Below are 26598 nucleotides of genomic sequence, written 5' to 3'. Positions count from 1 at the left end.
AAATGGTCAGACGCATGCAGAACCATTGCATTTGCGTAGTGTTCCAAGCGTATTTGGAACACACAACCCATTGGCTCAGATCAGGGTATGTGTCGTGCACAGGCTCTCAAGGGGCAATAAGTCGGGAGTTGGACAACCAACGCGATGGCTCCGCGGGTGCTGCAGCGCCTGCGGGCGGTGGACTTCTACAAGAAGATCCCAAGGTATTGGTAGCATATTTCATTGCGTGCCTTTCCTCTTGGAGCGCTGTGCATGAATGAGATGCCCGCTCCCACCCCGTAGTGATCTCACCGAGACAACCCTGGCTGGGGCCGTCATCTCCGTCACCGCGGCCACCCTCATCCTCCTCCTGCTGGGCCTGGTGAGATGCGTGATGGTGTAGCCTTGCGTGCCCCGAGTGTACCTAATGGCGACCCAGGAGCCGGCGCAGAGCCCCTCCCACCACCAACCCCTGCCGTCCCCATCGCAGGAGATGCACTCCTTCCTGAAGACCAGCACCCACACCGAGATGATCGTGGACCGATCGGCGCACGGTGAACTCCTGCGCGTCAACTTCGACCTCAGCTTCCCGCGCATGAGCTGCGAGTTCGCCACGCTGGACATCTCCGACGCCATGGGCCTCAAGCGGCTCAACTTGACCAAGACTGTGCGCAAGGTGCCGCTGAACGACCGCCTGGAGCGAGTCGGACTGGGGCTGGAGGACGCGGCGCACCACAACCCTGAGTACGATGAGGAGCACCCGGTGAGGCTGGCGAAGGGGGCCAGGGTTTGGAAGGGGTAGTGTTTTGGAGCTGGAACGAAGGTGTGGGGTGGACGCCTGGCATGCTGGGCGGTCGATGCCCGCAGGAGTGCGTCGTGGACTTGCACTGGACACTGCTGTGCTCAGCTGGGACCCCCACAAACTCCGTTTGGTGAATGCCAATGCTGAAATGCTCGCGCTTGCCGTGTGCCCCTTGGGGAATGGAGTCCTGAGGGCGCGAATGGCCATCCATTCCCATCCAGGCAATGACTGCCCAGCCCCAAGAAACCCCCCTCAAAACAAATCTCCCGCCGCAGGGCTTCCAGTACGAGAACGTGGACATCGCCACACCGCTGTCGGGGGCCACGTTCGACGCGACCCTGGCGGCCTACGAGGTGGTGGTGGTCAACTTCTTCGCGCCCTGGTGCTCCTGGTGCCAGCGCCTGGCGCCAACCTGGGAGGCGGTCACCGAGGCGGTGCACGCCAAGTACCCCGACGCCGAGCGCCGCATCCGGTTTGCCAAGGTGGACTGCGTGGCGCAGGCGCCGCTGTGCCGCCAGCACTTCATCTCCGCTTTCCCTTCCATCCGCATCTTCCACAAGGGCTCCGACGAGGTCGTGGTGAGGCGGCAATGGGGGGGTATATGTAGGAGGTACGTGGATTGCGGCATTTGGATGTAGAGAGGGATTGAGAGGTGTGATCTTGGATGCTGCAGGAACCCTCTGCAGGCCCTCTGCAAAGGGTCCATCTGCAAGCATTTGACCCTGGTTAAGCCGAGGACGCCTCATCCGCCGCCGCTATGGCGATCGGGCTTTGACTCACTGGATATCTAGTTTGCAAGGGAGATCAGCTGCTGGGCAGCCAAACCAAAGCAGTCTTCTCCTTCCCCTCCCATGTTTAAGAATGTTTCTGACCCCCAACCCTGTCTTTCCCCCCCAAATCACCGCCTCGCAGCGCATGGGCCACCGGGAGCACGACGCCTACTACGGCGACCGCACCAAGGAGGCCCTGACTGCGCTGGCGGACAAGCTGGTGCCGCCGACGGTGGGCACGCCCAACCTGGCCGCGCGCCAGCTCAGTACGGTCCGCGCCGCGACCGCCGCCTCGGGCTGCAATTTTGCCGGCTTCATCATGGTGAAGAAGGTGCCCGGGACCATGCACTTTGTGGCACGCGCCCCGGGCCACTCAATCGACTTCCTGGCCCAGGACCTGTCGCACACCGTGAACCACCTCTATTTTGGCCTCGCGCCCTCGCCCAAGTAGGATTTATAGGGGGGGGGGGGGCTTTGGGGTGTGTGGGAGGGGCTGCAACTGTCCTCCCCCGCCTCTGCAGTCGTTGGAGCCAGCATGTGGATTATTGGTGGGTGCCTGGCAGGCTGTGTCTGTGACTCACATCGCTCCGCTCACTGGCCTTGTCGTGGCCCCAGCCCCCCCACCATGGCAGCCACGAACACCCCCCCACCCCTCCTCCTCATCCCTCCAACAATCACAGGCGCCGCGCGGCGCTGGCCCGGCTGCATCCCCACGGCCTGGCGCACGACTGGTCGGACAAGCTGCGCGGGCGCTCCTTCACCAACCCCTCCACGGGCGCCACCTATGAGCACTATGCGCAGGTGGTGCTGACCACCATCGAGGCGGGGCGGGGGCACGATGCCTACGATGCGTATGAGTACACGGTGCAGTCCCACGTGTACGACGCCGCCGACCACGCCTCGGTCAAGGTGTCGTACACCATGTCCCCCATCCAGATCCTGGTGGGGGAGGTGCGCAAGCCCCTCTTCTCCTTCCTCATCTCCACATGCGCCGTGATCGGCGGCGTGTTCACCGTGGCGGGCATCGTGGACGGCATCACCCACTCCCTGCACAGCATGGCCAAAAAGGTGGAGCTGGGCAAGCAGGGCTGAGGCGGGCGGGACCTGGCGGGGGCGCCAGACGGCGCAGCGGTGGCCGGCGGGAGTGGTGCCTGGCGAGGCGCCACGTGCACAGTTGCCAGCCCTCGCCCGCGAATGCCTCGGAGCACTGCGCTCCCACCCTCTGCGTCCGCCGAGCGCCTTGAAGGCACCCCAGGGAAGAGGGCTTGGTGTCCTATTCTCCCACCACTTGAACCTGCACGCCCTTGCCTGCTGCGGAGGGGTGGACCCGCAGTCTTCCACTCGAGGCACTGACACAGTATCTTGTTGTGACCACACACTGTCACCAAGGCAGGGCACAAGCAAAGGTGGCTCGCTGATGAGTCCCCGGCGCCCAGACATGCCCAGGCTCAGTTGTGGGCTGAGGACCGCACATGCCTTGTCAGCCAATTCAGGTCTCAGAGCAAAGTTCTGGTAAGCAAATCGCTCTCGACGAGCACATGGATACATCTCATGGCTGCTGTCTGGCAGCTTGCAAGCCATGAGACCCTGGCTGCGCCCTCCCCCGGGCTGCCTGCCGGAGCAGGGGCCGGCCGGATGATGGCCTTGGGGCTCCCACTCCCTGCCTCCAGCTCCTCGCACACCTTGCGCCCAGCGTTTCCGACGCGCCCATCAGGCCGACTGCAACGCGGAGGGCAGAGCGGGGGCGCCATCCGAAGGCCCCTTGGGCTGGTACTGCTTCAGGAAGCGGCCGAGCAGCGCCGCGGTGCTCGAGTTGAAGCCCTCGTCGGCGCGCAGGGCGTTGCCATTGGAGCGCGCGGCGGCGAGGCTGGCGCGCACCTTGTTGGCCAGCGCCTGTTGCAGGAGGGGGGGTGGGGAGGGGAGGTTGACTCGGGACACTCGCAGAGCTCGTCAGCGTGTGCCCATGCAGCGCCGTAGGCGAGACACCGAGCGCCGGCCAGCACCTCAGACAGAGTTGGGGCTGGCGCCAGTGGAAAGGGTCCTGTGACTGCCAGTCCTCCCCGAGTACCCTCAATCCCCACACATCCACCACCCCCCTCGTCACCTTGCCGAGCTCGACGCCCCACTGGTCGAAGGAGTTGATGCCCCAGACGAAACCGGAAGTGGCCACGCGGTGCTCGTAGAGCGCCAGCAGCTTGCCCAGGGTGCAGGGGGTGAGGTCGGGGAGGAGCAGGCTCAGGCTGGGGCGATTGCCGGTGAAGGTCTTGTGGGGGATGAGAGCCTGGGGAACCCCCTCGCCCGCCAGGGTCGCGGCATCCTTGCCCAGGGCCAGCGCGTCGGGCTGGGCGAAGAAGTTGCACATCAGCTCCTCGTGGCTCGACACCTTCTCGCCCTGTGGGAGAAGAGAACGGGTGCATGCTTTGGACGAGCTCCAAGAGAGTGCGGGGCGGCGGCACGGCGTTGTTCCCGACAGTGAGCGACACCGTCCAAAACCCCACCCCCTCCCTACCCCAAGCACAGGAACCGTGCCAAGCCATTCTTGACTCCTTTTTCCTCTCAAACACCCACCACACACCTCCAGGTAGACATCCTGCTGGCTGGTAGCGATGGCAATGAACTCGGCGGGGATGACCCTCCCCTGGTGGATCAGCTGGTAGAAGGAGTGCTGGCCATTGGTCCCCGGCTCCCCAAAATCGATCTCGCCCGCGCCGAAGTTAAGCGTCGTGCCGTCCAGCGACACGCCCTTGCCGTTGGACTCCATGGACAGCTGCTGCACGTGGGGTGCAAAGTGCGCCAGCGACTGCTGGTAGGGCAGGATGGCGGTGGTGGGGTGGCCCAGGAAGGTGGCGTTCCACACGTTGAACAGGCCCTGGAGCAGGGGCAGGTTGCTGGAGGGCGGCGCGGTGCGGTAGTGCTCGTCCATGGTCTGCATGCCGTCCAAGAAGGAGCGCACGACCCCGAAGCCGTACTGCAGGCTGAGTGGCAGCACGCCGACGGCGGAGGAGACCGAGTAGCGGCCGCCCACCCAGTCCCAGAAGCCAAAGGTGTTGGCGGCGTCGATGCCAAAGGCACCGACGGCCGGCAGGTTGGTGGACACGGCCACCATGTGCTTGGCCACCGCCTCCTGACCAAGCGCGGCCGTCAGCCAGGCCCTGTGGAGAGAGAGGGGTAAAGGGCGGGGGGAGGGGATGAGGGAGGCTAGCTTGGCATACCATCTTAGAGGCGGGACCCTTCCAGGCACGCAGGCAGCCTGCCCTGTATGAGACACAATGCCGCTCAGTTACTGGATGCACAACAGGGCCGTTGTCCCCATACACTGTCCCAATTCACGGAGCCCTGCCTGGCGGTGCGTGCATTCAACATGGTTTCTGCGGTGGTGAAGGTCTTGGACACCACGATGGCCAGCGTGGTTTCCGGGTTCAGGTCGCCAAGGCTGCGCACCGCGTCCACTGGGTCGACGTTGGCCAGGAAGACCAGCTTGCGGCCGCCCGCCTTTGAATAGGAGGGGTGGGGTGGGTGCGGATGTCCAAGGGAGGGGATTAAGAGGGTGTCGCCGAGTGCCAGCTGCCATTGCTCATGGCATGCACAGGAGGGCGGCAGTTGCATTGAATGCCAAAGTTTTACCGACCTGAGCGGCGGCCTCGGGGGCCGTGGCGAGGGCGGTGTGGACAAAGAGGGGACCCAGAGCGGAGCCGCCGATACCGATGGAGACGACGGTGTCGATGGGCTTGCCCGTCACACCCTTCCACTCCCCAGACCTCACCCGCTCTGAGTGTGGGAGAGAAGGGGGACGGGAAGTGATGAGGGGCAAGTAACAAGTGCCAGGACAGTAAGCCTGACATTCCAATCATGGCAGAGTAGTCTTCTAAGCCGCAAGACTCGTATGGGGGCCCAATCCTTACATCCTAAAACCGCCACGCGAATACTACATCCCGGCGCACCAGAGAACGCCTTGATCTTGTCCAGGACCTCCCAGACCTCGGGCACCACATTTTTGCCGGCATCGGTGATCACCTGGTTGGGGAGCCGTTTGAAATGAAAATGCTGCCAGATAACATGCTGTGAGGGCCGGCATGCCTCCATTGCCAGCTCATGCCTCATGCGTACAAACTCTGCTGGACATTACAGCAAAGACATACCACAGCCGCCAACCTGATTGCGCTTGGCGCGGAGGGCAACATGCAGCACAGCCCGGTCCTCCGTGGTGTTGATGTGCTGCCCCGCAAACATGGCATCGATCTTGGTCTTCACACCCGCCTTCTCTGCCAGCGCCAGGAGCAGCTGCATGGGGGCACGCACATTGCTGGAGTTAATGATAGACTGTGCACCAATGCTGCTGACGGATGCAGGCTCTGCAATGTCGACATGAATCATTTTCACATTTCTTTGCTGCCTGCTCTGTGCATGGCCCTGCATCAAAGCATCCAAGGCCCCAACCCCCACCTGCAGCGTTTCAGGGGTTGCATTCTGGCGGGCAAGGTCCAGGTACAGGCCCTCGGCCTCCCGGGTCAGGGCGGTGGTCCGCGCATCGTCACTGAGCAGATCCTTGAGATGCCTGATGGGGGTGGTGGGGGTTGGGAATACGCCTTCGGGGGGGAGCGCGCCCTGGTTCCTCTGACCCCAAACCCCAAAAACCCTTACGCACAGCTTCTGGACGGCCACCGCGTGCGCCTCCAGCGCTTTCCACTCGGGGGAGGAGCTGATCAGGGTGCTCGGGGCCTCCCCAACTCCTGCCAGGACGGCATTCAGGCGAGAGCGCACAGCCTCGGCTGCGTCCTTGACGACCGTGGCCATGTCGTGGTGAACCCTTCCGCGATGAAGAGGGAGCAGCGGCAGGCAATAGTGAAAGGAAATGATCACAAGAGATCTATTCGTTTTCACGCTGTCTGGTTGGGTTTGACATCCGATCAGACTGGCTCGCTTGAACCATGAGCGCGACACACACCAAAGGTTACGTGAGAGTGTCTGGAATGTGGGCCATCCTCCTTCCTGCCTCTCTCATCCCAACATGGGTTGAATTACAATCTGGAGAATGCTGGGATGAGAGAATCTATACGGAAAACCGTATTCGTGTCAGGCAGGCATGCCTCAGCCCTGTCTCCCACGCCCACCCCCCGGCAGCGGCAGGATCACTGGGTCCCTGGCAAAGAGCCTGAGCGGCGGCTCATCCACAATCGCTTTACGGCCGTCCACGGTCTCAGCAAGCGACAGCCTGGGTCCAAGCAGGTACCCGGCGAGCACGCCACCGACGAGGCCGCCCAGGTGCCCCCTGGGAGTGTGTGCCGAACGGTTTAGTGCCGAATGATCTCCCTACAACCCTCGCCCTATGTCCCAACCAGCAATGCTTCAACACATCCAAACCCACCAGTTGTCTATACGTGGACTCACGAAGCCATAGACCACATTGAGCGCCAGTGTCTGGCCCAGCTGCCTGAGCACGAAATCGCTGCGCTGGCCATACAGATTGCGATTCTGGTAGAAGAAAATGGCCAGGGCGCCGCCGAGCCCAAAGATCGCCCCTGGCAGGAGGGTGATGAAGGGATGCCTTGAGCTCAGGGTGCAAAGAGGTGTGAAAGCCGGGATTATCATACGAAAACTGCAGGTGGATTGTGAGGACCAACCTAGAGCTCCCCCTGATCCCAACCTCGAGCCGCACCTGAGGCCCCCAGCGAGACCGAGGGGCTGCCCCAGAAGCTGGCCAGGTTGCCCGTGACCGCAGCCACCATGTAGACAGAGGCCAGCCTCTCCCGCCCAGACAGTCCCTCCAGGGTGCCCCCCAGGGCATTCAGGGAGGCACAGTTGATGGCCAAGTGTACGAGGTTGCCGTGCAGGAAGGCGGGTGTGATGAGCCGCCAGTACTGACCGGCCACAATCAACTGGTTCACCTGCAGAGATGGCGGGGTGAAGCAAATGTGTCGCGCTGCGCACAGAAGGAAGAGGATGTGGTATGCATTGCAGGTGCAGGAAGGGGACCGTACAGAGATAGGGTCCAATGTCCCTCCAGCTGACCTCTGTTCAACCTGCCCATCAACCTTAATATGGTGCCTTTCTCTGTAGATATCACTTGCCCTCAGCATCCCAGCCTGCCAAGCCTACCTTGGCACCCCACACCGTGAGACCCTGCTTGGTGAGGAGCTGCGTGCCGAAAGCTGCCACATTCGCCAGGATCAGGAGGTCTGTCATCCGTCGGGAGGGGTGCCCAAAGCCGGTCCGACTTGCGCCGGCGGCCACTTTTTTCAGCCTCGAATTCCTTCTTAGCCTGGGAACCATCATAAAAGGGGCTGAATGATCGACACATTCCCCAAGCAACACTCCATGTCGCAGACTACCGGCATATGCCCTTCTCACTTGATGGGTGCTCCAATTCCTGCAGCAGCAAGTCCGCTGAAAATTGCTGCAGCCGCTGCTGCGTGCCTGACGCGACCATGCTTACTCCATTCACTCCTGTTTGATGCTCTAAGTGGTGCAAAGCTGGAGAATGGGGTGAACTTCCATGTCAACGCCCTCTTGGGAGGGAACATTCTATGCTCCCGGCGGGGGAGGGATCTACAGCTGCAATGGGTAGAACGTCTAAGTGTGTGATTTATCCCTATTTCTATCATGTATAGCAGCCCACGACCTCGGGAGCTCGCCCTCCCATCCATTCCCGAACACTCTTCATCTGGTTTTGTTGCCGGGGCGCGAGCGCGTGATGCAAATCGCTAGATCACTTCGCCCAGCACACAGGACTGCGATGGCCCAGGTCGGAGGTTGAGTCATGCAGCTGGTGTAGATTCAGGACGATTATTGGTAGTACTGATCCTATGTAGTGCTCAGGTTGGGCGCTGGCCCCTCTCCTCCAAGCCCATGCGTAGGGCTCCATTCCTACCACACTGTCGAGGTCTACAGAGGCGCTTTGCGAGTGCCCAATCCCAACTAGACGCGGATGTCGTGGTGATTGGAGCTGGGGTGGTGGGTCTCGCCATCGCCAGGGAGCTCGGCCTGGCGGGTCGCCAGGTGTTGGTGCTGGATTCCGGACCCGCCATCGGCACCCAGACAAGCAGCCGGAACAGCGAGGTCATACACTCAGGTGGGATGCATTATGGTCAAAGTTACCATCGTGGCATTGTAAGCAGTCGCATGTCCTGCCAAGTGGAATTTCAAAGGACTCTTGGTGGGGACAGGTGAGTCGGCGAGCATGTGTGGTGGCACATCAGTGCATGCCCCGTCTGCAGGGCACCACACACATCAGCCACCGCACGCTAGGAATTCAGTGCCACAAGTCAACCCCCTTCCCACCCCACCAGGCATCTACTACCCCCCCGGGAGTCTCAAGGCCCAGACGTGCGTGGAAGGCAATGCCCTCATGTACAAGTTTTGCGAGCAGTACAATGTCCCTGTCCGTCGCACCGGCAAGCTGCTGGTGGCCACCAGCGACCAGCAGCTGGACCAGCTGGAGAGCACCCGGCGGTCGGCTGCGGCCAATGGCGTGGAGCTGGAGCGGCTCACCCCTGGCGAAATCCGGGAGCTGGAGCCGGAGGTGCAAGCCGTCGCAGGGCTGCTTGCGCCCAATACGGGCATCGTCGACAGCCACAGGTTTGTGGGGTATAGTGGAGAGGGTGTGAGGAAGCGGGGCCAGGGGTTGCCCAAGCGCTGGGAAGGGGTTGCTGCACGATCATACGTCGAGACAAGTTCCCCTCCTCCTGTCCCCTCCCACCACTAGTCTCATGACGGAGCTCCAGCGCCAGATCGAGGAGGCCGGAGGGATGGTGGCGCTCCACAGGTGAGGGTCCGTGAGTGTCCTCTCATGAGCCAGGGTGTGCGGCGCCTGTCACCCGGGTTGGCCCATGCGTGGGGTGTGGACACGCATGGAGTGTCTCACAAACCCGCTCTCCCAGCCTCGCATGGATTCACCCGCCCCCCCCCTTGCCCCTTCCTAGCAGCACGGTGGAGGGCGGGGAGGTGGGCGGCGCGACCAAGCGTCTGGCCGTGCGAGACGGCCCGCCCGGCGGCGAGACCGTCTCGCTGACCTGCGCGGCTGTGGTCAACGCCGCCGGCCTCTGGGCGCAGCGTGTCTCGCGCTGCCTGCTCGGGGTGGATCCGCGCCGCGTCCCCCCCCTGGCCCTGGTCAAGGGCTCCTACTTTGCGCTGAGCGGGTGCAGGCCCCCGTTCCGCCACCTCGTCTACCCGGTGCCTGGCGGGGGCGGGCTGGGCGTGCACCTGACCCTGGACCTGGCGGGGGGGGCCAGGTTCGGCCCCGACACCTGCTGGCTGCCGCCGGGGACAGACCCCGACGCCCTGGACTACAGCGTAGACCCGGGCCTGCTGCCGGCCTTCCAGGCCGCCGTCCGGGCCTACTGGCCGGGGCTGCCGGACGGGGCGCTGCAGCCGGGGTATGCGGGCTTGCGGCCCAAGGTCGCCGGCCGCGGCCAGCCGGCGGGGGACTTTCTGGTGTGTGGACCCGAGGCCACGGGCGCGCCGGGCGTGGCCGCGCTGTACGGCATCGAGTCCCCGGGCCTGACGGCCTCGCTGGCCCTTGGCAAGAGGGTCGCGGCGCTGCTGGCCGGGAGGTGAGGGCGCCGCGGAGAGCCTGGAGAGCGTGTGCATGACCCATGTGGGACGTGGCTGTACTGCGCGACCGACGAGCCTGGGAGAGACCGCCGCGGCGTGTGGCGATGCGCAACCCCTGTGCTGCACTCTTTCACTCTCCTGACTGCCACCCAGCAATGCCCTTGCGTGGCCCACTTACATGTGGCAGATGGTCTGGCAACCCAGTTCATTCTTGAAGTACTGCCCTAGCAGGGGTGCAGGGCACCTGTGGAGGAACACACCAAGGAAAGACGAAATGGCAGGAATAAAGGGGGGGGGGGGGATAATGTGCACAGCCCTCGAGAAGGATTGCACAAGGAAGATGAGCTGGGCTGAAGGGCCCCCGCTTGCAAAATACTGGGACTGCAAAAAGTACAAACTGCGGGGGGCATCCCTGCCGCTCCCTGGGAAGTGGTGATCTGCGCTCTCAGAGGAGAGCGGACGGCGACGCGCAGGCGCGGCCACTGTCCCTGGGTAAAGGCGTACAAGGGGCGCCCCGCTCTCTCCCCTCTCTCACGTCCTCGACTCGCGCGCTCTCAAGGTTCACCGGCCTCGGATAGATGGAGGAGACCCGGAGTGAGCACGGCATGCGCTCGCGCCTCGCGCCGCGCGGTCACGCGGCGACGGCGTGGCGGCTGCCCTGCCGCTGCACCACGCGGATGGTGGGCTCCTGCTGCCAGGCACCGGGCCGCTGCGGCCCCGGCGCCGGCTGCAGCGCCAGGCTCCAGCTGAGCAGGGAGCGGCGCTTGCCGCCCTCGCCGCGGAGCGCGCCCAGCTTCCCTGCCGGCTCCTCGTCCTCCGGGAGGACGGCACGCGGCGAGGCGCCGCCTGGCGCGTCGCCGGCGTCGCTCGCGCGGTCGGACCAGGGGGAGGTGGGCGAGGCGGGCTCGGAGCCCAGCGCCGGCTCGTGGGTGACGACGCGTGGGTGGCAGTGCAGGGAGCCGGCGGCCGCCAGCTCGGAGTTGGGGGCCGCGCTGAGGGAGGTGGACTGCGCGCGCTTGGGCAGCCACTTGCTGAGCATGCTCTTGGCCTGGCGCCAGGGCGGGATGTCCAGCCCCGCCGCGGCAAAGGCGCGGGTCAGCTCGCGGCTCACGATGTCCACAAGGGGGGAGAGGTCCGAGGGCAGCGCCACCAGGGCGTCGGGGAGGAGGTCCAGCAGGCTCTGATACCGCAGGGACTGGAGGGGGATGGCAAAATGGTCCCGGAAAGACAGCTGTGGGGGGTGGGGTGGGGGTAGAGGGAAGTAAGAAGGAGCGACGCAGCAGTGTAGGCAGCACATCGGAACAACATGTCCTTGTTCCGGTCCATCACGCCCTGCCCCAGTGTATGCCCTCGAGGGACAAACCCTTGAAACTAAGGCATGACTCCCAAAACATGAAAGCCGTCCAGCTCGGGCCTCACCTCTACAATGAAGGAGTCTTGGCTGTCTGGGTCCTGGACTGTGAGGAAGGTGTGTCGCAGGTTCTTGAAGCACTGGGTCCCGGGACCGCCACCCTCCCCTCGCTGGAGGGACACCGTGTAGCCCTCCATGGCAAGCTCGTTTGCCAGGATCTCGCTGGCAATGGTGCCGGAGTGCCGGATGCGAGCGGCTGCCAGTCGGACATGGCGGAGCAACTGCCGGGCAGGGGGAGTCAGGGGGTGATGAGTCAGTACACGGGGATTGCGGCGTGCGGCGGGAGCGCGTGGGACTCGCGAGCGGCACACGACAGCATTCGTTGCGGTGTAAACGTCTGGTTTGTGCATGCATGGTGGGGTGGTGACTCCGAGGCACCCCGGTCGAGCCGCCGAGGAGGTGGCTTTGCTGGTGGTGTGCGACCCAATGCTCACCCGAACATGGAAGAGCGTGCGTGGGACTAGGTGGCCCAGGATCTTGGTCTGGAGCTCGCGATACTCATTGAAGCTGGCCCCAATGCGTCCGAGATGGAATGTGAAGGCATCGTCGGCCTGTGGGGGAGTGGGAGGGTGGGGAATCAATCGACGCGCCGACACGAAGCCTCCACACATCTGGTGGATACCCGGCGATGCCGAAAGATTCCGGGAGGGCATCCGCACCCCTTCGCCTACCTCAAAGGTGAAGAGCAAGCTCTCCGGGCCCTGAAACGAGGGCAGAACCTGCTTGCACATTGGTTGAGACTGGAGACGGGCGGTAGACGTGTAACGCACGATGGGGACGGCCGGGCTCTTGGGCAGCTCCATTCACGAGAGGGATGGCGAGCTGGGAGTCATTTGGGGGTTGGGATGTATGGGAAACCTAGTGAGAAATTTTGAGAGTTATGCCAAACGACACTGGGGTTCTAGCTATTGTGCCGGCAAAGGCATACGCCGAGCGTGACTTGAAGTTGACTGTTTCGGTGGTACCAGCATCCCACCTCGCATCTTTCCAGGGAGGCGTGACGTTTGCCGCCATCACCATGTTCGACGCGCCACAATTATTCACCTGATTGATTCTAAATTTTACACGGTATTGTTTAGGAAGAGCATGTCCAGTCCCCCGAGCGGCCTCCAGACTTGTGCAGGAGTCGGATGTCTGTGATTTTCAGTTCCCGAGAGACAGCTTTGCACATGTCATATACAGTCAACGCGGCGATGGAGGCGCCAGTCAGGGCTTCCATCTCCACTCCAGTCTGACCGACTGTCGACGCGGTGACCGTTATGTTGAGCGCGTGGAAGTCGGCGAGCAGGGCCAGCTTCACCTCCACGTTCGACAGGCTCAGGGGGTGGCACAGGGGGATGAGGGACGCCGTTTGTTTCGCCCCCATCACCCCGGCCAGCTGCGCCACGCTCAGAACATCGCCCTTCTTCATGGCATTCTGCTGGATCAGATCGAATACCGTGCGTCCCAACATCACTCGGGCTCCTGCCACCGCTGTCCGCGCGGTGTGTGGTTTCTGCAGGGATGATGACGGTGCTCTCGGAAGCAGGGTTAATGGATGGATATTCAGGATTCGGGCATGCACTCCCGTCGACACAACCACTTGCACTCGGGGGAAATGAATTGTATTTCACTCGAAGCTCCAAAAGTACCTGAGAGACGTCGACCATCCTGGCCCGACCCGAGTCATCCACATGCGTCAATGAGGTGCTCAGTGGGGATTCTTGAGGCTGTTGCGGCATGAAAGGCGCGTGAGCCTGCCGCTCAGCATGTCGAGAGTCTGCCGTGGGCCTGGGTGCATCTGGTTGCTCAAGCGGCTCCTCCTGAGGCGCGGTTCCGATGCCGTGGAGCTCAGCCAACTCCTGCTCGAAGTCAGGCGGACAGAGGGAGATGTATCCTTCCAGGCAGTAACGCCGTACCAAGAACCAATGACGGCCCGCCTATGCACATCTTAGATATCATGTTGCACGTCAAGAGTGCGGCGTAAAACAGAGCAGTCCTACCCGGTTAAGTTCATCGACGCTACTGTCGTTTGCGGCACCAGACAGTCCCCTCAGCGCTCGGGGTACCTGCACCAATGTACAAGCATCAGATCAGGCTCTCATCGGGTCTCATGCGATCTTTATTACCGGCTCTTCTGAGGTGTATGACTACCTGGCGGGGCACGGTGCCTGCCCAGACGGCCCTGGCCCGAAAAGCCAGTGCAGCCATGAGTGCCGTCCGGACCAGATCGCGGCTTTGGGTTCTCCAACAGGCTGGCAACTTGATCCTTTCAGCCTTTCATACATGTTTTGTTGTATCTGAGGTGTTTCGTCGCGCCGGGAGAGCCGGTGGTTGCCGGCCTTGGTAGCACTCGTCGCATGGTGAAGGCCCGGCGAACGTCACAGAGTCTCGCGCGCCCAGGTTTGTCCCGATAGCATGCTTACCGAGACCAAGTACTTGCTCTTACCATTTGCTGAGAGCCAGCAATATAACACATAGTAACTCAACTTCTGTGACTGAAGATTCCAGTCACCCAGCAACACAAAGCACCTCGGGGCATACGCGTTTTCGGGGCAAGGGAACACTCGCCTGGTCACCTGGCATGTCCGCCCTGAAGGGCTTGTTTAAGAAACCCGACCCCCGCGCCCAGCTTCGCACCTCCCAGAGGGAGGTCACCCACAATGTGCGGGACATCGAGAGGGAGGTCCTGGCTCTGAGACGGGAGGAGGCCAAGACTCTCAAGGTGCAGCTGGGATGCTGTCGGGAAGTCGGCATGGATGTGGAGTTTGAGTGGGCTCCCGGGTCTGTGCAGCGTTGGCAGGAAGGCATGCGGACCCTGGGCAAATGAACGCACGATACTCCCACAGGACATCAAGGCTGCGGCCCGAAGCGGCAACATGGCGGGCGCCAAGATTTTGGCACAGCAGCTCGTCCGCCTGAGGGGCCATATGGCCAAGATGCAGACCCAGGCCGCCAACCTGCGTGGTGTCAACATCTCCATGGCGGTGAGTGGTGGCAAATCGCATGTTCTTTTGTGGGGGTTTGACGGGATGTTCAGTGGGTGGGACACCCCTTTTGCCGCCCTGCGCCCAGCTCATGCCCTTTGCCACGCTCCGCTCCGGAGCCCCTCCCCCCCGATCCAAGAATAACACTCCCCATGCACGACCCCTGTGCAGACGGCCGCCACCACGGGCACTGTGGGCGCCAGTCTGGCATCTGCCGGCAAGGCGATGGCGGCGGTGGGCGCCGCCGCCGACCTCCCCGGCGCCCAGAAGGCGGCCCAGCAGTTTGCGCGCGAGTCCTTCGCCATGGACATGGCTGCCGACGTGATGGACTCAGCCCTGGAGACAGATGACCTGGAGGAGGAGACGGACGACGTGGTCAACCAGGTGCTGGACGAGATCGGTGTGGACCTGTCCGCCGCCATGGCGCCGGCCGGCAAGGCGAGGGTAGCTAGCGACGCAAAGGCCACGACGAGCACCCCTGGCCAGGAGGAGGACGACATCCTGGCGCGCCTGACGGCTCTGAAGTGAGGGTGGGCGCGAGGTGCAAGGGGGGGGGGACCGATGCCTCTACGTGGTGGAGCATGGGCCGCCCCAGGCTCATGCCCAAACCTCTGTGGCCAGGAGCGGTGCACGCACTTAACAATTCTTATCTTGATTGAACTATTGCGCTCCATGTGGATGTAATTGTCAAGCTTTGGCTGGTCGTGCTGCTCGGCTTGCGAAAGGATGCCCGATGGGAGAAGAGGGGGTGGTGGAGGAAAGGGCGATTGCCCAGCAACATGATCGGGGACACCCCCAAATCAAGGGAGCCCGCACCGCACGGGGTCCCATATCAGCTTTCTCTCCCCCGTCCATCCCATTCCGTTGTCATGCAAGCCACAATGCAGTCTGTCACGGCAAGTGTGTCCCGATTCCCGGCGGCCAGGGGTCAGCTGGGGAGGTCCAGGGCTCCACGATCCTTCTCGGGAAACCCACTCCCACGGGCGCAGGTGAGGGCAGGGGAGAAGCCACATGATGCCATACATGCAAAGGTGCGATGCTCACACGTGTGCCGAACGCAACCATGCAGGGCCGTGCCTCCGCTCGGAGGAGCGTGGTCAGTGTCAGCGCCCTGGCGGTCGGGGACAAGGTGCGAGCACGCCTTCCAATGGATGCACGGCGACAAACCTGCATAACGCATCTTGCATGCAAGGCTCTGTAATGACAAATTGCCCCCCCGTCCCCCCCGAGTTCCTTGCAGCTACCCCAGGACATCAACCTCAGCTACTTTGATGCCGAGGGCAACATGCAGGAGACCACCGTAGGCGCCCTGACCAAGGGCAAGAAGGTGAGACGGCGTTCCTTGCATGCCTCATGGATGGTTGGGTGGGTGGCAGGTGTAAATTTCGCACCATCACGCCCCCGCTGTCCAGGGTGCTTCCCCAGGAGCTTCTCCTTGCACGAAAACCCTGTGCTCAATCCCCAGCCCTCCCTCTCTGCCTTTCCCCCAGGTGGTTTTTGTGGCAGTGCCAGGCGCCTTCACCCCCACGTGCTCATCCAAGCACGTCCCCGGCTTCATCAATAGCGCTGACAAGCTGAAGGCCAAGGGCGTCGACACCATCGGCTGCATCTCTGTGAATGACGCGTTTGTCATGGCGGCCTGGGCAAAGCAGCTGGGCGCCGACGGCAAGATCCTCATGCTGGCAGACGGATCTGGCAACTTCACCAAGGTGGGGGCTGCGTAGAGGCAGGGTGTGCCTGGGGATGGCGGTGGCACATGGGGGTCGACATGGGCACCTGCCCGGACGCATCGCTCTGCACTTTGCAGGACCATGAAGGCACCTCGTCCCCCGAACACTCGCCCAGGCGGTCGGAGCCGAGCTGGACCTGAGCGACAAGGGGCTCGGGCACCGCTCCAGGCGGTACTCCATGCTGGCCGACGATGGCGTGGTCAAGCTGGTGAATATGGAGGAGGGGGGCGCCTTCACCGTCAGCAGCGCGGACGACATCCTGAAGCAGTTGTGAGCGGGTGCAGGCCCCTCTCGGGCCCTGTCCCCCCCCCCTGGCGTTCTCGCTCCATAGTCTGCTGCAGCGCCCACGCGTGTCAAGTCCTTCTCCCCATGATTGAATCGGCGATGCATGCATCTCGTCATGCCAAGAGTTTTCCCGCTGGCTGTGTCGGTGCCCCTCACCCACAGCAGGTCACTGATGTTGTGTGCCCCACCTGCCACTCCTCCCTCCACACCCGTGGGCTCCGCCTTGTCACCACATACCACCTTGGGGCAGATTCAGGCAGGTGTCTCGGCCCTGAGGCCTGTGCATGGAGAAGGGAAGCTGGGGCGATGGTGTCGTGATAGAATTGGGAACTGGGCCGGTTGCGGAGTTTCCGACAGGGTTGTTGTCATACCAAGGGAACGCGGCGACTCGCTCGCCCGCTTCACGACCTGAATGTCTGCCTCATCGCAAGCCAGTCCCTTGCATTGAATACACTCTCCGTTCTCACCATTACAGCCCTCCATGCCTTGACGGGAGAGGCATCGATCGGCCCACCGCCACTCGTCATGAACGAGTCGGACTTTGCCTGCCCCATTTGCCTCAACCTGCTCTACAAACCCGCCGTGAATACGGTGTGCGGGCATGCGTTCTGCTTCTACTGCCTCTTCAGGGCCATGTCCCCTTACGAGGCCTCCCACTGCCCGCTGTGCCGGCATGCATTCGGGCACCTGCCAGGGGTGAGCTGGCCGAGGGTGGGTGCGGGGTGCTGCGATTGCCCCTTGCCCAGCCCCGTGCACCCCCGCCCAGGACCCCCGCACCTCCTCCTCCCTCCTGGCCTACAGGTCTGCGCGGCCCTGGACGCGGCACTCCGACTGAGTTTCCCCTCCAGCTACGCCGCCCGTGCCGTGGAGGAGGAGGGCCAGGCGTCAGGCCAGGGCTACAGCATCCACGGCGTCGAGCACGCCGCCCACCCTGCCCGCCTCCCCGACTCCCTGCGCTGCTGCCACCCTGGCTGCCAAGCAGTGCTGGCCCTCCCCCGCGTCCTGGCCTGCGGCCACGCCCTCTGCGCAGCGCACGCTGCACCCGAAGGCTCGAGGGCCGCCTGGGGCTGCCCGCTCTGCGCTGTGCCCACCCCCCTCCCCGTGGCACGGTGCGGGGTCTTGGACCGCGCAGTGGCCGCCCTGTGCCCCCAGCTGCACGCCGCTGCTGCGGCCGCGGAGCGGGCACAATGCGGGCCTCACGACACGACGACTGCGACGCAGGCGTCGGTACCCCCGGCCCAGGGCCGCTCAGCGACGCCGACGGCTGGGCCCCCGGGCACCGCACAGGCGGGCGCGCGGGCTGGTGCGGAGGGTCAGGGCCCGGCGACGCAGGCCCCCCTGGCCGGTGCCTGGACCGCAGAGGCCTTTGTTCACTACGGCGCCGGCTGCGACGCCTGCGGCCAGCACCCCATCGTGGGCCGGCGCTGGCGCTGCCGGGACTGCCCCGCGGCGATCGGCTTCGACCTCTGTGCGCGGTGCCACGCCAGCTGCGGCGCCGGGGTCGCGGTGTTGGGACGGTGAGGCGGGCCAGGGGGGCTGAGTGGAGAACGGGGCGGGTCCAGAATGTGGCAGGACCAGGCTGGGGGCATCTGCTGACCGTCGTGTGGGGGAGCCCTGGTTGCGGGGAGTGCACCGCTGGCAGCAATGGGGGATCGGGGGATTCGCTCGAGGGGTTCACACCATGATTCCCCCAACCCCTCTCCCCCTGGTGTCCCCCACCCCCCCCGCCAGGTTCAATCAGAGCCACGAGCCTGGGCACACGATGGAGGAGGTGCGGCCCAGGTCCACCTGGCTGCACCTCCTGCAGGGCCTGAATCCGGACCTCTCCCCGGGCCAGCTCCTGGGCATGCTGGCGCTGGTGCAGGGCGAGGAGCCGGAGGAGGCGACCGAGGACGGCACGGCGGGGGAGGGCGAGGGGGCCGACCGGGCTGTGGAAAGGGGGGAAGACAACCGAGGAGAGAGTGGGTGGGAGGACGGCGAGACGAGGGGCGAGGGGGGAGACAGCCCCGTGGGGAGCGGCCGAGTCGGCGGGCAGGCGGAGCGCGGCCAAGGCGGCGGGCGGGCGGAGCGCGGCGGCGAGCCCGACGCAGGTTCGCCGAGCGGGTCAGAAAGCAGGGAGCAGGCGGGGGCGGCGGACGATGACCAGGCCGGCGACGGCATGGGCCCCAACTTCATGCCATCTCGCCGTGGGCCCAGACCCGCACAGGCCGCCGCCGCCGCCTGGCCGTCCCCCAGCGCACCCTCGTCGCGCCCCGATGAGGCCTGCTGAGGGAACCCTCTGGGTGTGTGTGTGGCGCTTTCCTTCCCCTCCTGCACAGCTCTGCACACAACTGGTGTACAGTTTGGGAGCGCAGGTGCAGAAACTGCAGGCCAGACAGCCCTGGCTGTCGAAGCGATCCCAGAACAGCCACAGGGGCTGCTGATGCTTGATAGGAACAAAGTGACACTGAGGACGCTGCGTCCACTGGGTCACGCCTGCTGCTGGGGGCACCGCGCTCGCCCGCCCCGCAATCCACGAGCGTGGATCAACCCTCCCCGGCGCGGCGCAGGACGGCGTGGAGGAAAACGCGGCGTAGGTCCGGGGCGCCGCGGCGCCGGACGGCCACGCAGGCGTACTTGGCTTCCTCGCACTCCAGTCCCGCCGCCGCGGCGGCGGCCACGAGCTCCTGCAGGGCCAGGAAGCGGGCCAGGGTGCCGTCGCCGCGGCGGAAGGCGCGGGTGGGGGGTGGGTCGGGCGGGGGTGAACCGTGTGTGGTGCCGGCAACAGGCATGGGTGGGCCGCGCACGGCGCCGCCGGCGAGGAAGCGGAGGTGGACCATGTCGTACAGGCCGTAGTCCCTGACCAGGCAGCGCCCCCCGGGCGCCAGCGCGGCGCGCGCGGCGCGCAGGGCGTTGGCCTCGCCGCGTTGCGTCAGCGCGCTGAGCGTGAAGACGAGCAGCACGGTGTCGTGGCGGGGCGGGACGCCCGCCAGCGGGCCCGTGCCCTCCAGGTCCACCGCCAGGGTGGCCAGCCTCGAGGCGTCGACGCCCGCGGCCTGTGCGCCGCTGCGGGCCAGGGCCAGGGCCGAGGCGCTGATGTCGCACCCCAGCACCCTGGCGCGGGGGTGGGAAGGAGGAGAGGAGGCTGGGTCGGCGGTAGGGGTCGCGCGGCACCCTCTGCTTGCCAGGTGCACGGCGAGGGCCAGCGGGGGCGAGGCCGTGTGTTTCGCATGCAGGTGGGGGCTGTTCACTCCCACATTGTACGCACACACACAACACTCCATCCCCTCTGAAGCATCCCTCCCAGCCTGCACACCCCCCGGGGGGGCACCTGGCACTCGGGTTGGCCAATAGAATGGGAATCAGGCTCGCCCCGGCCCCGCACCCCAGCTCCAGCAGGCGCAGCCCCTCAGCACGCAGCGCGGGGAAGGTGTGCAGGAGGTAGCGGCGCGGCTTGAAGAATCGGGCGCTGGCGTGCTGGGCGTGGAAGCGCTCCCAGGGCTCGCTCCCGGGCTGCTGGCCTGTCGCGGTGGCTGCCCCTTCCTCGCCGGCGTCGCTCGCGTGGCAGGCGCCGCCCTGGGCACCAGGCGCGCACCCTGCCGCGCAAACCCCGCCACCAGATGCCACCAGGGCGGCTGCCTCTGCTGCTGCCTCGGACCAGTCAAAGTCGGCGTCGTGATACTCCGCCGCCACACCAGAGCCGGCCGGGCGTTCGGCGGCTGGCCCACAACCCTGGCCTGCACCTCCCGGACCCTGGGAGCCGGCAGGCACATCGTCGTGCTGAGGCACCATGCTCTCCTAGGTCACGCACAAGCGGAGCTCCAAAGGCAGACCTGGGCGAGGCGTGCAGACCTGACCTTGTCCTGCAAAAGCCCAGCTGCTCTGCCCGCCCCGGGGCCTGAGACACTGGTAATAATCTGGCTGGTGCACCTTTATACGAGATGAAGTCAGAACAGGGTCCGCAGCTCAGCAGCCTCCGCCGCCATTTCTTGCGGGGTGCGAGACTTCCTCTCCGCGTCTGCGTCCACCTTCTGGCTGGAGTTCTGGGGAGCAGCCTCCCTGCGAATGTGAGGGATGCGGCGGAGGGGATGCATGTCCGAGCAAAGACATCCCAGGCTGGGTGGTGCTACAGGCATGCGGTGCTCACATGTCCACCCAAGCAGGCAGTGCTGCTTGTACAAAGGCACAGCAGGATCCCTGCCACGCCAGGTATCAGGCCTGCCCCTTGGAACCCCCCGAGTACCACCCACCGCACCCCTGCTTCTCGCGCACAAACTCCTTGGAGGCGGCTTCGATGACGTCGTAGATCTCGTCGTTCTTCTCAAAGTCCCCAGCCCGCCTGGGGAGGATGTGGATGTGGACGTGTGGCACGGTCTGTCCTGCCTGGGGACCGTCCTGGATGGTAAGGGTCAGGGAGCTCGCACCCAGGTGGGCTTCCAGCCGGCTGCTGACCTTCTGGGCGAGGTGCCTGCAGTTGGGCGGGGCCGCGGTGGCGCAGAGTGAGCCTGTGTGTGGACGCCGGGAGTTCCGGCCCAGCACACGCAAGAAGTACGGGCCAGCAGTGGCCCAGTGCCTGCACGGTCAGCCCTGCCAGATGTGCATGAGCCATGAACGCACCAGATGTCGGCCACTTCGTCGGAGGTGAGCTCCGTGAATCTGTTGACCACACGCCGTGGCGAGATGAGTACGTGCCCCCGCACAATCGGCTTCAAGTTCACAAAGGCAAAGGAGAGGCTAGAGGTGGCGAAGACCTCGCTTGCGTGCACTGTCCAGGGTCCAAACTTGTGGTCCTGCATGTGGTCGGTGGGTGAGGAGGCATGGCGTCCAGATTGGAGGAGCACCCACCAGTTACCAATAAGCAAAGGCATGACACTCCGGTAGCCATGGAAGTCAAGGACTTGGGGTTGGCATGGACGGGCGTCAAGTTACCTTGAAGTCGCTTGTGGACATTTCCACACGATAGAGGGTGGGAGGGAGGAATGACTGCCTGCGGGACGAGAGGGATTCCAGTGCAGTTCCATGAGCTTCCCAGTGCTAGAGGGTTCCACGCAGCCGAGTGGCGACATCATGATACGATGCCTTCATCCTCAGGCGAGGCCTTGCGTGGCCAATCGCACCTCTTGTATCCCTTGAGGGCGTATCTCAGGCTTGGCCAGGTCCTGCTTCCAATGGCGGCCTTGACTCCTTGGAGGAGCATGTACCAGCTCTCAAAAATTCGGCACCTGAGTACGCAGGGACCAAGTGGGCGGCGACATCTCCCTAGACGGAACCCAACATCCTCTCAGACTGGGCCAGGGAGCGGATGCGGCTGGCTGTGAAGGCAATCGACAATGCCCGCGCCCAGGGTTTCAGGGCGCGAGACAAACTCACCGAATAACTATTTCAATAAGGAGGCGACTTATTCATGGCACAACATTCATATCAGTTGGAAAACAGTCCCCTACAATCCCAAACTCCTTGAAGTATATGGCCTTTTGGTAAGAGCCCCCTGTTGTCCTCGCAGCTTTGTCTCCCCTAGGTGTCGCTGCCGCTGCGGCAAATATGCCGCCGGTACGCGGGGGCCCTGCCAGCCCAGAGCCGTCTTTGCACACTTCAGAGACGGACACCAGCTCACTGAGTCGGACCCAGAAGAAGAAGAGGCGACTCAAGCTGGCGCGGGCACAGGCCGCCCTCCTGCTCGAGGTAAGCTGTGCTGCTGGACTCTCCACTGCCTGGCTACTCATTCTGCGCACTTCCCTCTTGACAAGTTGTTGAACTCCAACTTTGGCCCTCTCTCTTGAAACGCTTCAGGCTGGCATCATGCCTGAAGATGCCCCCGCCGGCAAGCGGCAGCGTGCAGCCCTCGGCGAGCAGGCGGTGTTGGCCAGCAGCGAGCTTTCTACCCAGGCCAGCCTGACCATGACCCCAGGAGGCACCACCGATCACACCTCCCCCCTTACTGACGCCGCGGCCCTGACCGGCAGCAGGGCAACACCGCTGCCTGCGCGCCCGGCTCGCGCTCCCCAGCCCTTCCTGCCCAGGGCCCTCGCGGCCCAGCGGCCCCTCCGCGCCGACCCTTCTTCCCAGGCGGCCGTCACGCACGCGGCGCTGGCCCACCGGCCCCTCGCGGAGGGCACGGGCGAGGTCGCCTCGCCCTGCCGGGCCGACGGCGCGCAGGGGCCTGGCCAGGCCGGGGTTGCCCTTCCCGGGCCCCCGCGTTCGCGCCTGGCGCCCCACGGCAACTACCACCGCTACTACGGGTACCGCCTGGGCCAGGCCTTCGACCACGACCCGCGCCTGGCGGTGATGGAGCGCTCCTGGTTTGCGCGGCGCCGCTGCATGGACGTCGGTTGCAACGAGGGCCTGGTCACCCTGGCCCTGGCGGGTTCGCTGGCCTGTAAGAGCATGGTGGGGGTGGACATCGACCCCCACCTCATCAAGCGCGCCTGCACGTAGGTCCCGCTGGAGTTGTGTGGTCGGGGGTGGGGGGGGTGGGGGGGGCGGTGAGTTTTAGGGGAGTTTTGGTGGACAAGGCAGCAACAGACTTGCAGCCTGGCCGTGTTGCAGAGGCGTGCAGAGGTCGTGGTTCTCTTTCTGGGCATCGTCAGCACCAGGAGCCGGTCGGCACCCCTACCCCCGACCTCTTGCCGCTCCCGCAGCACGCTTCGCGCGCTGCGTACCAGTGCGACGCAGCGCGCCGCCGTCGCCAGGGCCGGCGGGACGGACGCCGGAGAGCGACGCGCGGCGAGGGACACGCTGCAGGGCCTCAGTCAGACCTGGTTCGTGCACGCCGACTTCCTGGAGAGCGTGGTGGAGCCGGCCTCGCTGGACACCATCACGTGCCTGAGGTGGGGGGCGTGATGGGGGGGAGTGGGAGTGGTGCGCGCAACATCGCGTGGGAGCGGGAGGAGGGTTGGGATGGGTGGGGGCCCCTGGGGATGACTCATCGCTGGGCCTGGTCGGTGAGTTGTTGCAGCGGGCTGGCCTACATCTTTGCAGGGCCCCCTGCCCTTTCCCCTGCTGCCCCGTGGGATTGTGCCGGGTCCCGGTCACCTTCATGCCACACCACATTCCCCCTCTCTTTCGTCCCCCCGTCCCCGCCAATCACCCCCCCTTCCCCCTTTCCACAAACCCATGTGCAGTGTCACCAAATGGGTGCATCTGAACAGGGGGGATGAGGGCCTGCAGGCGCTGTTTATAAAGTTTCACACGGTGCTTGCCCCGGGGGGCCTGCTGATAGTGGAGCCCCAGCCCTGGAGCTCCTACCAGGCGGCCATATCCAAGCTCAAAAAGCAGGCACGTGGGCTTGGCGGGCGGCGACCTGCCCTGTCATGCCCAGGGTGTTGATGTGGCCTTCCCTGCCCTCAGTGCTGGGTGCCTCGTGTTGCACCCTGCAATCACTGTTTTGTGTTCTTGATAGGTGGTCCATCCGAGCCCACCTCTCCATTCCTCCTTTCTCATGCATGCAGCGTGCAAAGTGCAGCGAGGAGGAGCGGGCGTCGCTGGCGCAGTTCCACCCGCTGGACGAGCTGCAGCTGCGGCCAGATGCCTTTCCTGCCTTCCTGTGCGACACGCTGGGGTTCCGGCTGGTGCGACGCCTGCAGCCAGGGGAGGCAGCCTCGGGGTTCCACCGGTCCTTGCTGGTCCTCCGCAAGGCCTAGCAGGCTGAATGGGTGGGTGCAACGCTGGGCTTGTGAGCCTGACCATGCCGGGAACACTCCTTGTGCTTGATACTGTGTAATGCCTTTATCTATCTGGCAGCCAGCTGCCCAAGGGCTACCCACACACATCCCTGTTTGGGGATGCCTAGCCTACAAGTGCAAGGAGTTCACCAGTAATGCACATGAACTTTACAGTATATCACAGGGATTAGGAGCAGCTGTGGAGTGAAGCTGAATCTCGAGAACTAATTGATGGCGCGAAACATTCGTTCGCACGAGGGTTTAGGTAGACCCTGGAAGGGGGGTGCGTGACGAACTTGCACCACCAAGTCCATGAAGGCCATCTGGACTTTTGAGCAGCATATACCGACCCTCCTACATGATCTCGGACCAGATGCAGGGTGTCGAACACTACGAGGACGGCTAGGCTGACCAGGAGTCCCTGCGACACCAGGAAGGGGCTGGGACGATGGTGAACTCGGACATTCACCTCTGCCCCACGCTGCGGCCGACTCGACAGCAATTCGAGAGACCTTTTGCTGAATTTGTGAGGGAACAGTTCCTGAAGCACCCGGAATGGGCATGTTTCAAGGCAAGTATCTCCGGCTGGACTGGTCTGGAGCGATGAGACCCCCGGAGCCGGGGCTGGTCCCTGCCGAGCCATTTTTCTAACCAAGATCTGATGCCATGAATGCAGGTCATTCCACCAAAACGTTGGAAACCAAATAAGCGGGGGAAGTACGATCTGGAGAACGTGCGGATTGCCACCCCCATCAAGCAGCATGTACGGGGGGCCGTGCTACCATGCGTCATGGGAGGGTGCCTGCAGCATCTCGAGGGAGTATTTAGGTCAATTGGATGCCTTGCATGATGGGGGAAGCCCCGAAGCGTGGCATATAGAATGGCAGGGTGGTATCTGGTCTTTCCACCCCTACCTGCTGAGCGTCCTTTTCACCCTCACATGGTACACGCGTTCAGGTGTTCGGCAAGAGTGGGGCGTACAGATGTATCTTGGAGGAGCAGCGGGTGAGGTACTGGGCTCGAGAGGGAGAAGGAGCATTGACTGCGACGAGCTTTTGCAGATCCGGAGACGGACCATGCGCCTGCTTGATGCAGCAGAGTGGAGACTCTCTCGGATCATAGTCTTACGCCCTTAGCCCCTCTGCCGTGCGCAGGGGATGATGGCCTCCGACTTTGAGAAGATGGCCAGCGGTCCCAGTCACAAGGCGCCCGAGCGAGGTGCGGGGATGAGCAGCATCGAGTGTGTGCAGGGGCATGGAGACCCTGTCGCAGATTTGTGCCCTGGGATGCGCCGGGTGCGCTGTACCACCCCTTTGCACACTCGGACAGCTGCGTTGTGCTCTTTGTCGACCCTTGCCCCATGCTCATCCGCAGGGCACCGCGACGACGACTTCCTGGAGCGCTCCTTCTGGTCCAGCGTGACCATCAACCCGCCCCTGTACGGCGCAGACGTGGCCGTGTCCTTCTTCGACGAGCGCCTGGACTTTGGCTGGAACCTGCGGCGCCTGGGCTGCCTGCTGTCGCAGTACGACGTGCCCGAGATCCCCGGCGTCACCTCGCCCATGGCCTACTTTGGCACCTGGAAGTCCTTCTTCGGCTGGCACAAGGAGGACATCGACCTGTACTCCATCAACTACAACCACGCCGGCGCGGCCAAGATCTGGTACTGCGTGTCCCCCCGCGACGGCCACACCTTTGACCGCATGGCCCGCGGCCTCTTCCCCGAGCTGCACGCCGCCTGCCCGGCCTTCGTGCGGCACAAGGACATCATGATCTCGCCGCGCCTCCTGCGCGCCGCGGGCGTGCCCTTCGTCCAGGCGCGGCAGGAGCCGGGCGAGTTCATCGTGCTGAACGCCGCGGCCTACCACTCCGGCTTCAACCTGGGGTTCAACATCGCCGAGGCGGTGAACTTTGCGCTGCCGGAGTGGCTGCCGGTGGGCCGCGCCGCGCTCAACTGCGAGTGCTCGGCCATGTCCGACGGCGTGTGCCTGGACATGGGCATCTTCTTCCCGGACCTGCGCCGTGAGGACAGCAGCAGTGGGGAGGATGAGGAGGGCGAGGAGGAGGATGAGGAGGGGAGCGGAGAGGAGGCGGCAAGCGGGGAGGACGAGGAGGTGGGGGTGGGGGAGGACGAGGAGGCGGGGGCCGGGGCCGCCAGCAGCAGCGGGGAGGAGAGCGCGGCGGCGAGCAGCAGCCAGGACCGCGACCGCGGGTCGGAGGCCAGCACCTCCTCGCCCCCGCCGGCGCGGAAGCCTCGCGGGCGCGCGGCCCGGGCAGCGGAGGTGGGGCGGACGGCGGCGGCGCAGGGTCGGGGGGCCGGGCGGGCGGCGAAGCGGGCGCGGGAGCGCGGCGAGGACCCCGCCCCCGGCCGGCCCCCGCCCGACCCGGGCAGCGAGGGCAGCTCCGCGACAGAGGTGTCGGCGCCGGTGCCGGCCGCCAAGCGCGCGCGGGCGCCGCCGCGCGTG

General features: G+C 64.5%; 14 protein-coding genes across 14 annotated transcripts in view; 8 read left to right on the top strand and 6 right to left on the bottom strand.

Annotated features, from left to right (window-relative positions):
- Positions 1–144: 144 nt before the first annotated feature.
- On the top strand, positions 145–2643 carry F751_2230 (Protein disulfide-isomerase 5-4; the record flags this gene model as incomplete). The annotated part of the gene is made up of 6 exons (XM_011401279.1): positions 145–203; positions 283–361; positions 470–742; positions 1057–1359; positions 1694–1998; positions 2232–2643. The coding sequence occupies 6 exons, from the start codon at positions 145–147 to the stop codon at positions 2641–2643; spliced, it is 1431 nt and encodes a 476-aa protein (XP_011399581.1).
- A 618-nt stretch (positions 2644–3261) lies between these two features.
- F751_2229 (Glucose-6-phosphate isomerase, cytosolic B) lies at positions 3262–6345 on the bottom strand (the record flags this gene model as incomplete). The annotated part of the gene is made up of 9 exons (XM_011401278.1): positions 3262–3444; positions 3842–3943; positions 4127–4703; positions 4913–5043; positions 5180–5319; positions 5493–5565; positions 5704–5832; positions 5995–6106; positions 6197–6345. The coding sequence occupies 9 exons, from the start codon at positions 6343–6345 to the stop codon at positions 3262–3264; spliced, it is 1596 nt and encodes a 531-aa protein (XP_011399580.1).
- Positions 6346–6639: 294 nt separating this feature from the next.
- Positions 6640–7734, bottom strand: F751_2228 (Rhomboid protease GluP; the record flags this gene model as incomplete). The annotated part of the gene is made up of 4 exons (XM_011401277.1): positions 6640–6820; positions 6917–7070; positions 7208–7436; positions 7648–7734. The coding sequence occupies 4 exons, from the start codon at positions 7732–7734 to the stop codon at positions 6640–6642; spliced, it is 651 nt and encodes a 216-aa protein (XP_011399579.1).
- Positions 7735–8397: 663 nt separating this feature from the next.
- On the top strand, positions 8398–10104 carry F751_2227 (L-2-hydroxyglutarate dehydrogenase, mitochondrial; the record flags this gene model as incomplete). Its single annotated transcript, XM_011401276.1, has 4 exons — positions 8398–8620; positions 8838–9126; positions 9254–9313; positions 9474–10104. 4 exons carry the CDS (start codon positions 8398–8400, stop codon positions 10102–10104), a joined length of 1203 nt encoding a protein of 400 aa, XP_011399578.1.
- A 628-nt stretch (positions 10105–10732) lies between these two features.
- F751_2226 (hypothetical protein) lies at positions 10733–12315 on the bottom strand (the record flags this gene model as incomplete). Its single annotated transcript, XM_011401275.1, has 4 exons — positions 10733–11332; positions 11521–11733; positions 11947–12063; positions 12184–12315. 4 exons carry the CDS (start codon positions 12313–12315, stop codon positions 10733–10735), a joined length of 1062 nt encoding a protein of 353 aa, XP_011399577.1.
- A 272-nt stretch (positions 12316–12587) lies between these two features.
- On the bottom strand, positions 12588–12965 carry F751_2225 (Cyclic pyranopterin monophosphate synthase accessory protein, mitochondrial; the record flags this gene model as incomplete). The annotated part of the gene is made up of 1 exon (XM_011401274.1): positions 12588–12965. The coding sequence occupies one exon, from the start codon at positions 12963–12965 to the stop codon at positions 12588–12590; it is 378 nt and encodes a 125-aa protein (XP_011399576.1).
- Positions 12966–14075: 1110 nt separating this feature from the next.
- Positions 14076–15006, top strand: F751_2224 (Vacuolar protein sorting-associated protein 2-like protein 3; the record flags this gene model as incomplete). The annotated part of the gene is made up of 3 exons (XM_011401273.1): positions 14076–14216; positions 14341–14478; positions 14650–15006. The coding sequence occupies 3 exons, from the start codon at positions 14076–14078 to the stop codon at positions 15004–15006; spliced, it is 636 nt and encodes a 211-aa protein (XP_011399575.1).
- A 535-nt stretch (positions 15007–15541) lies between these two features.
- F751_2223 (Peroxiredoxin-2E, chloroplastic) lies at positions 15542–16482 on the top strand (the record flags this gene model as incomplete). The annotated part of the gene is made up of 4 exons (XM_011401272.1): positions 15542–15607; positions 15719–15805; positions 15969–16187; positions 16324–16482. The coding sequence occupies 4 exons, from the start codon at positions 15542–15544 to the stop codon at positions 16480–16482; spliced, it is 531 nt and encodes a 176-aa protein (XP_011399574.1).
- A 536-nt stretch (positions 16483–17018) lies between these two features.
- F751_2222 (E3 ubiquitin-protein ligase PRT1) lies at positions 17019–18762 on the top strand (the record flags this gene model as incomplete). The annotated part of the gene is made up of 3 exons (XM_011401271.1): positions 17019–17189; positions 17295–18010; positions 18225–18762. 3 exons carry the CDS (start codon positions 17019–17021, stop codon positions 18760–18762), a joined length of 1425 nt encoding a protein of 474 aa, XP_011399573.1.
- A 256-nt stretch (positions 18763–19018) lies between these two features.
- Positions 19019–20264, bottom strand: F751_2221 (Methyltransferase-like protein; the record flags this gene model as incomplete). The annotated part of the gene is made up of 2 exons (XM_011401270.1): positions 19019–19586; positions 19858–20264. The coding sequence occupies 2 exons, from the start codon at positions 20262–20264 to the stop codon at positions 19019–19021; spliced, it is 975 nt and encodes a 324-aa protein (XP_011399572.1).
- A 155-nt stretch (positions 20265–20419) lies between these two features.
- F751_2219 (Bis(5'-adenosyl)-triphosphatase) lies at positions 20420–21340 on the bottom strand (the record flags this gene model as incomplete). The annotated part of the gene is made up of 3 exons (XM_011401268.1): positions 20420–20531; positions 20728–20940; positions 21090–21340. 3 exons carry the CDS (start codon positions 21338–21340, stop codon positions 20420–20422), a joined length of 576 nt encoding a protein of 191 aa, XP_011399570.1.
- F751_2220 (hypothetical protein) lies at positions 20547–20975 on the top strand (the record flags this gene model as incomplete). Its single annotated transcript, XM_011401269.1, has 1 exon — positions 20547–20975. One exon carries the CDS (start codon positions 20547–20549, stop codon positions 20973–20975), a length of 429 nt encoding a protein of 142 aa, XP_011399571.1.
- Positions 21341–22271: 931 nt separating the features above from the next.
- Positions 22272–24112, top strand: F751_2218 (putative RNA methyltransferase; the record flags this gene model as incomplete). The annotated part of the gene is made up of 4 exons (XM_011401267.1): positions 22272–22903; positions 23111–23299; positions 23594–23663; positions 23921–24112. The coding sequence occupies 4 exons, from the start codon at positions 22272–22274 to the stop codon at positions 24110–24112; spliced, it is 1083 nt and encodes a 360-aa protein (XP_011399569.1).
- Positions 24113–25293: 1181 nt separating this feature from the next.
- F751_2217 (Lysine-specific demethylase 4E) overlaps positions 25294–26598 on the top strand; it is a gene marked incomplete at both ends in the record, with an annotated part of 2666 nt that continues 1361 nt past the window's right edge. Inside the window, 2 exons of the mRNA XM_011401266.1 lie at positions 25294–25351; positions 25508–26105. Of these exons, the coding sequence (XP_011399568.1) occupies positions 25294–25351; positions 25508–26105 (656 nt within the window). The remainder of the gene's footprint in view (positions 25352–25507; positions 26106–26598) is intronic.

The sequence above is a fragment of the Auxenochlorella protothecoides genome (assembly GCF_000733215.1).
Source record: "Auxenochlorella protothecoides strain 0710 unplaced genomic scaffold scaffold2, whole genome shotgun sequence".
Lineage (NCBI taxonomy): Eukaryota > Viridiplantae > Chlorophyta > Trebouxiophyceae > Chlorellales > Chlorellaceae > Auxenochlorella > Auxenochlorella protothecoides.
This window is presented reverse-complemented; position numbering and strand designations above follow the sequence as displayed.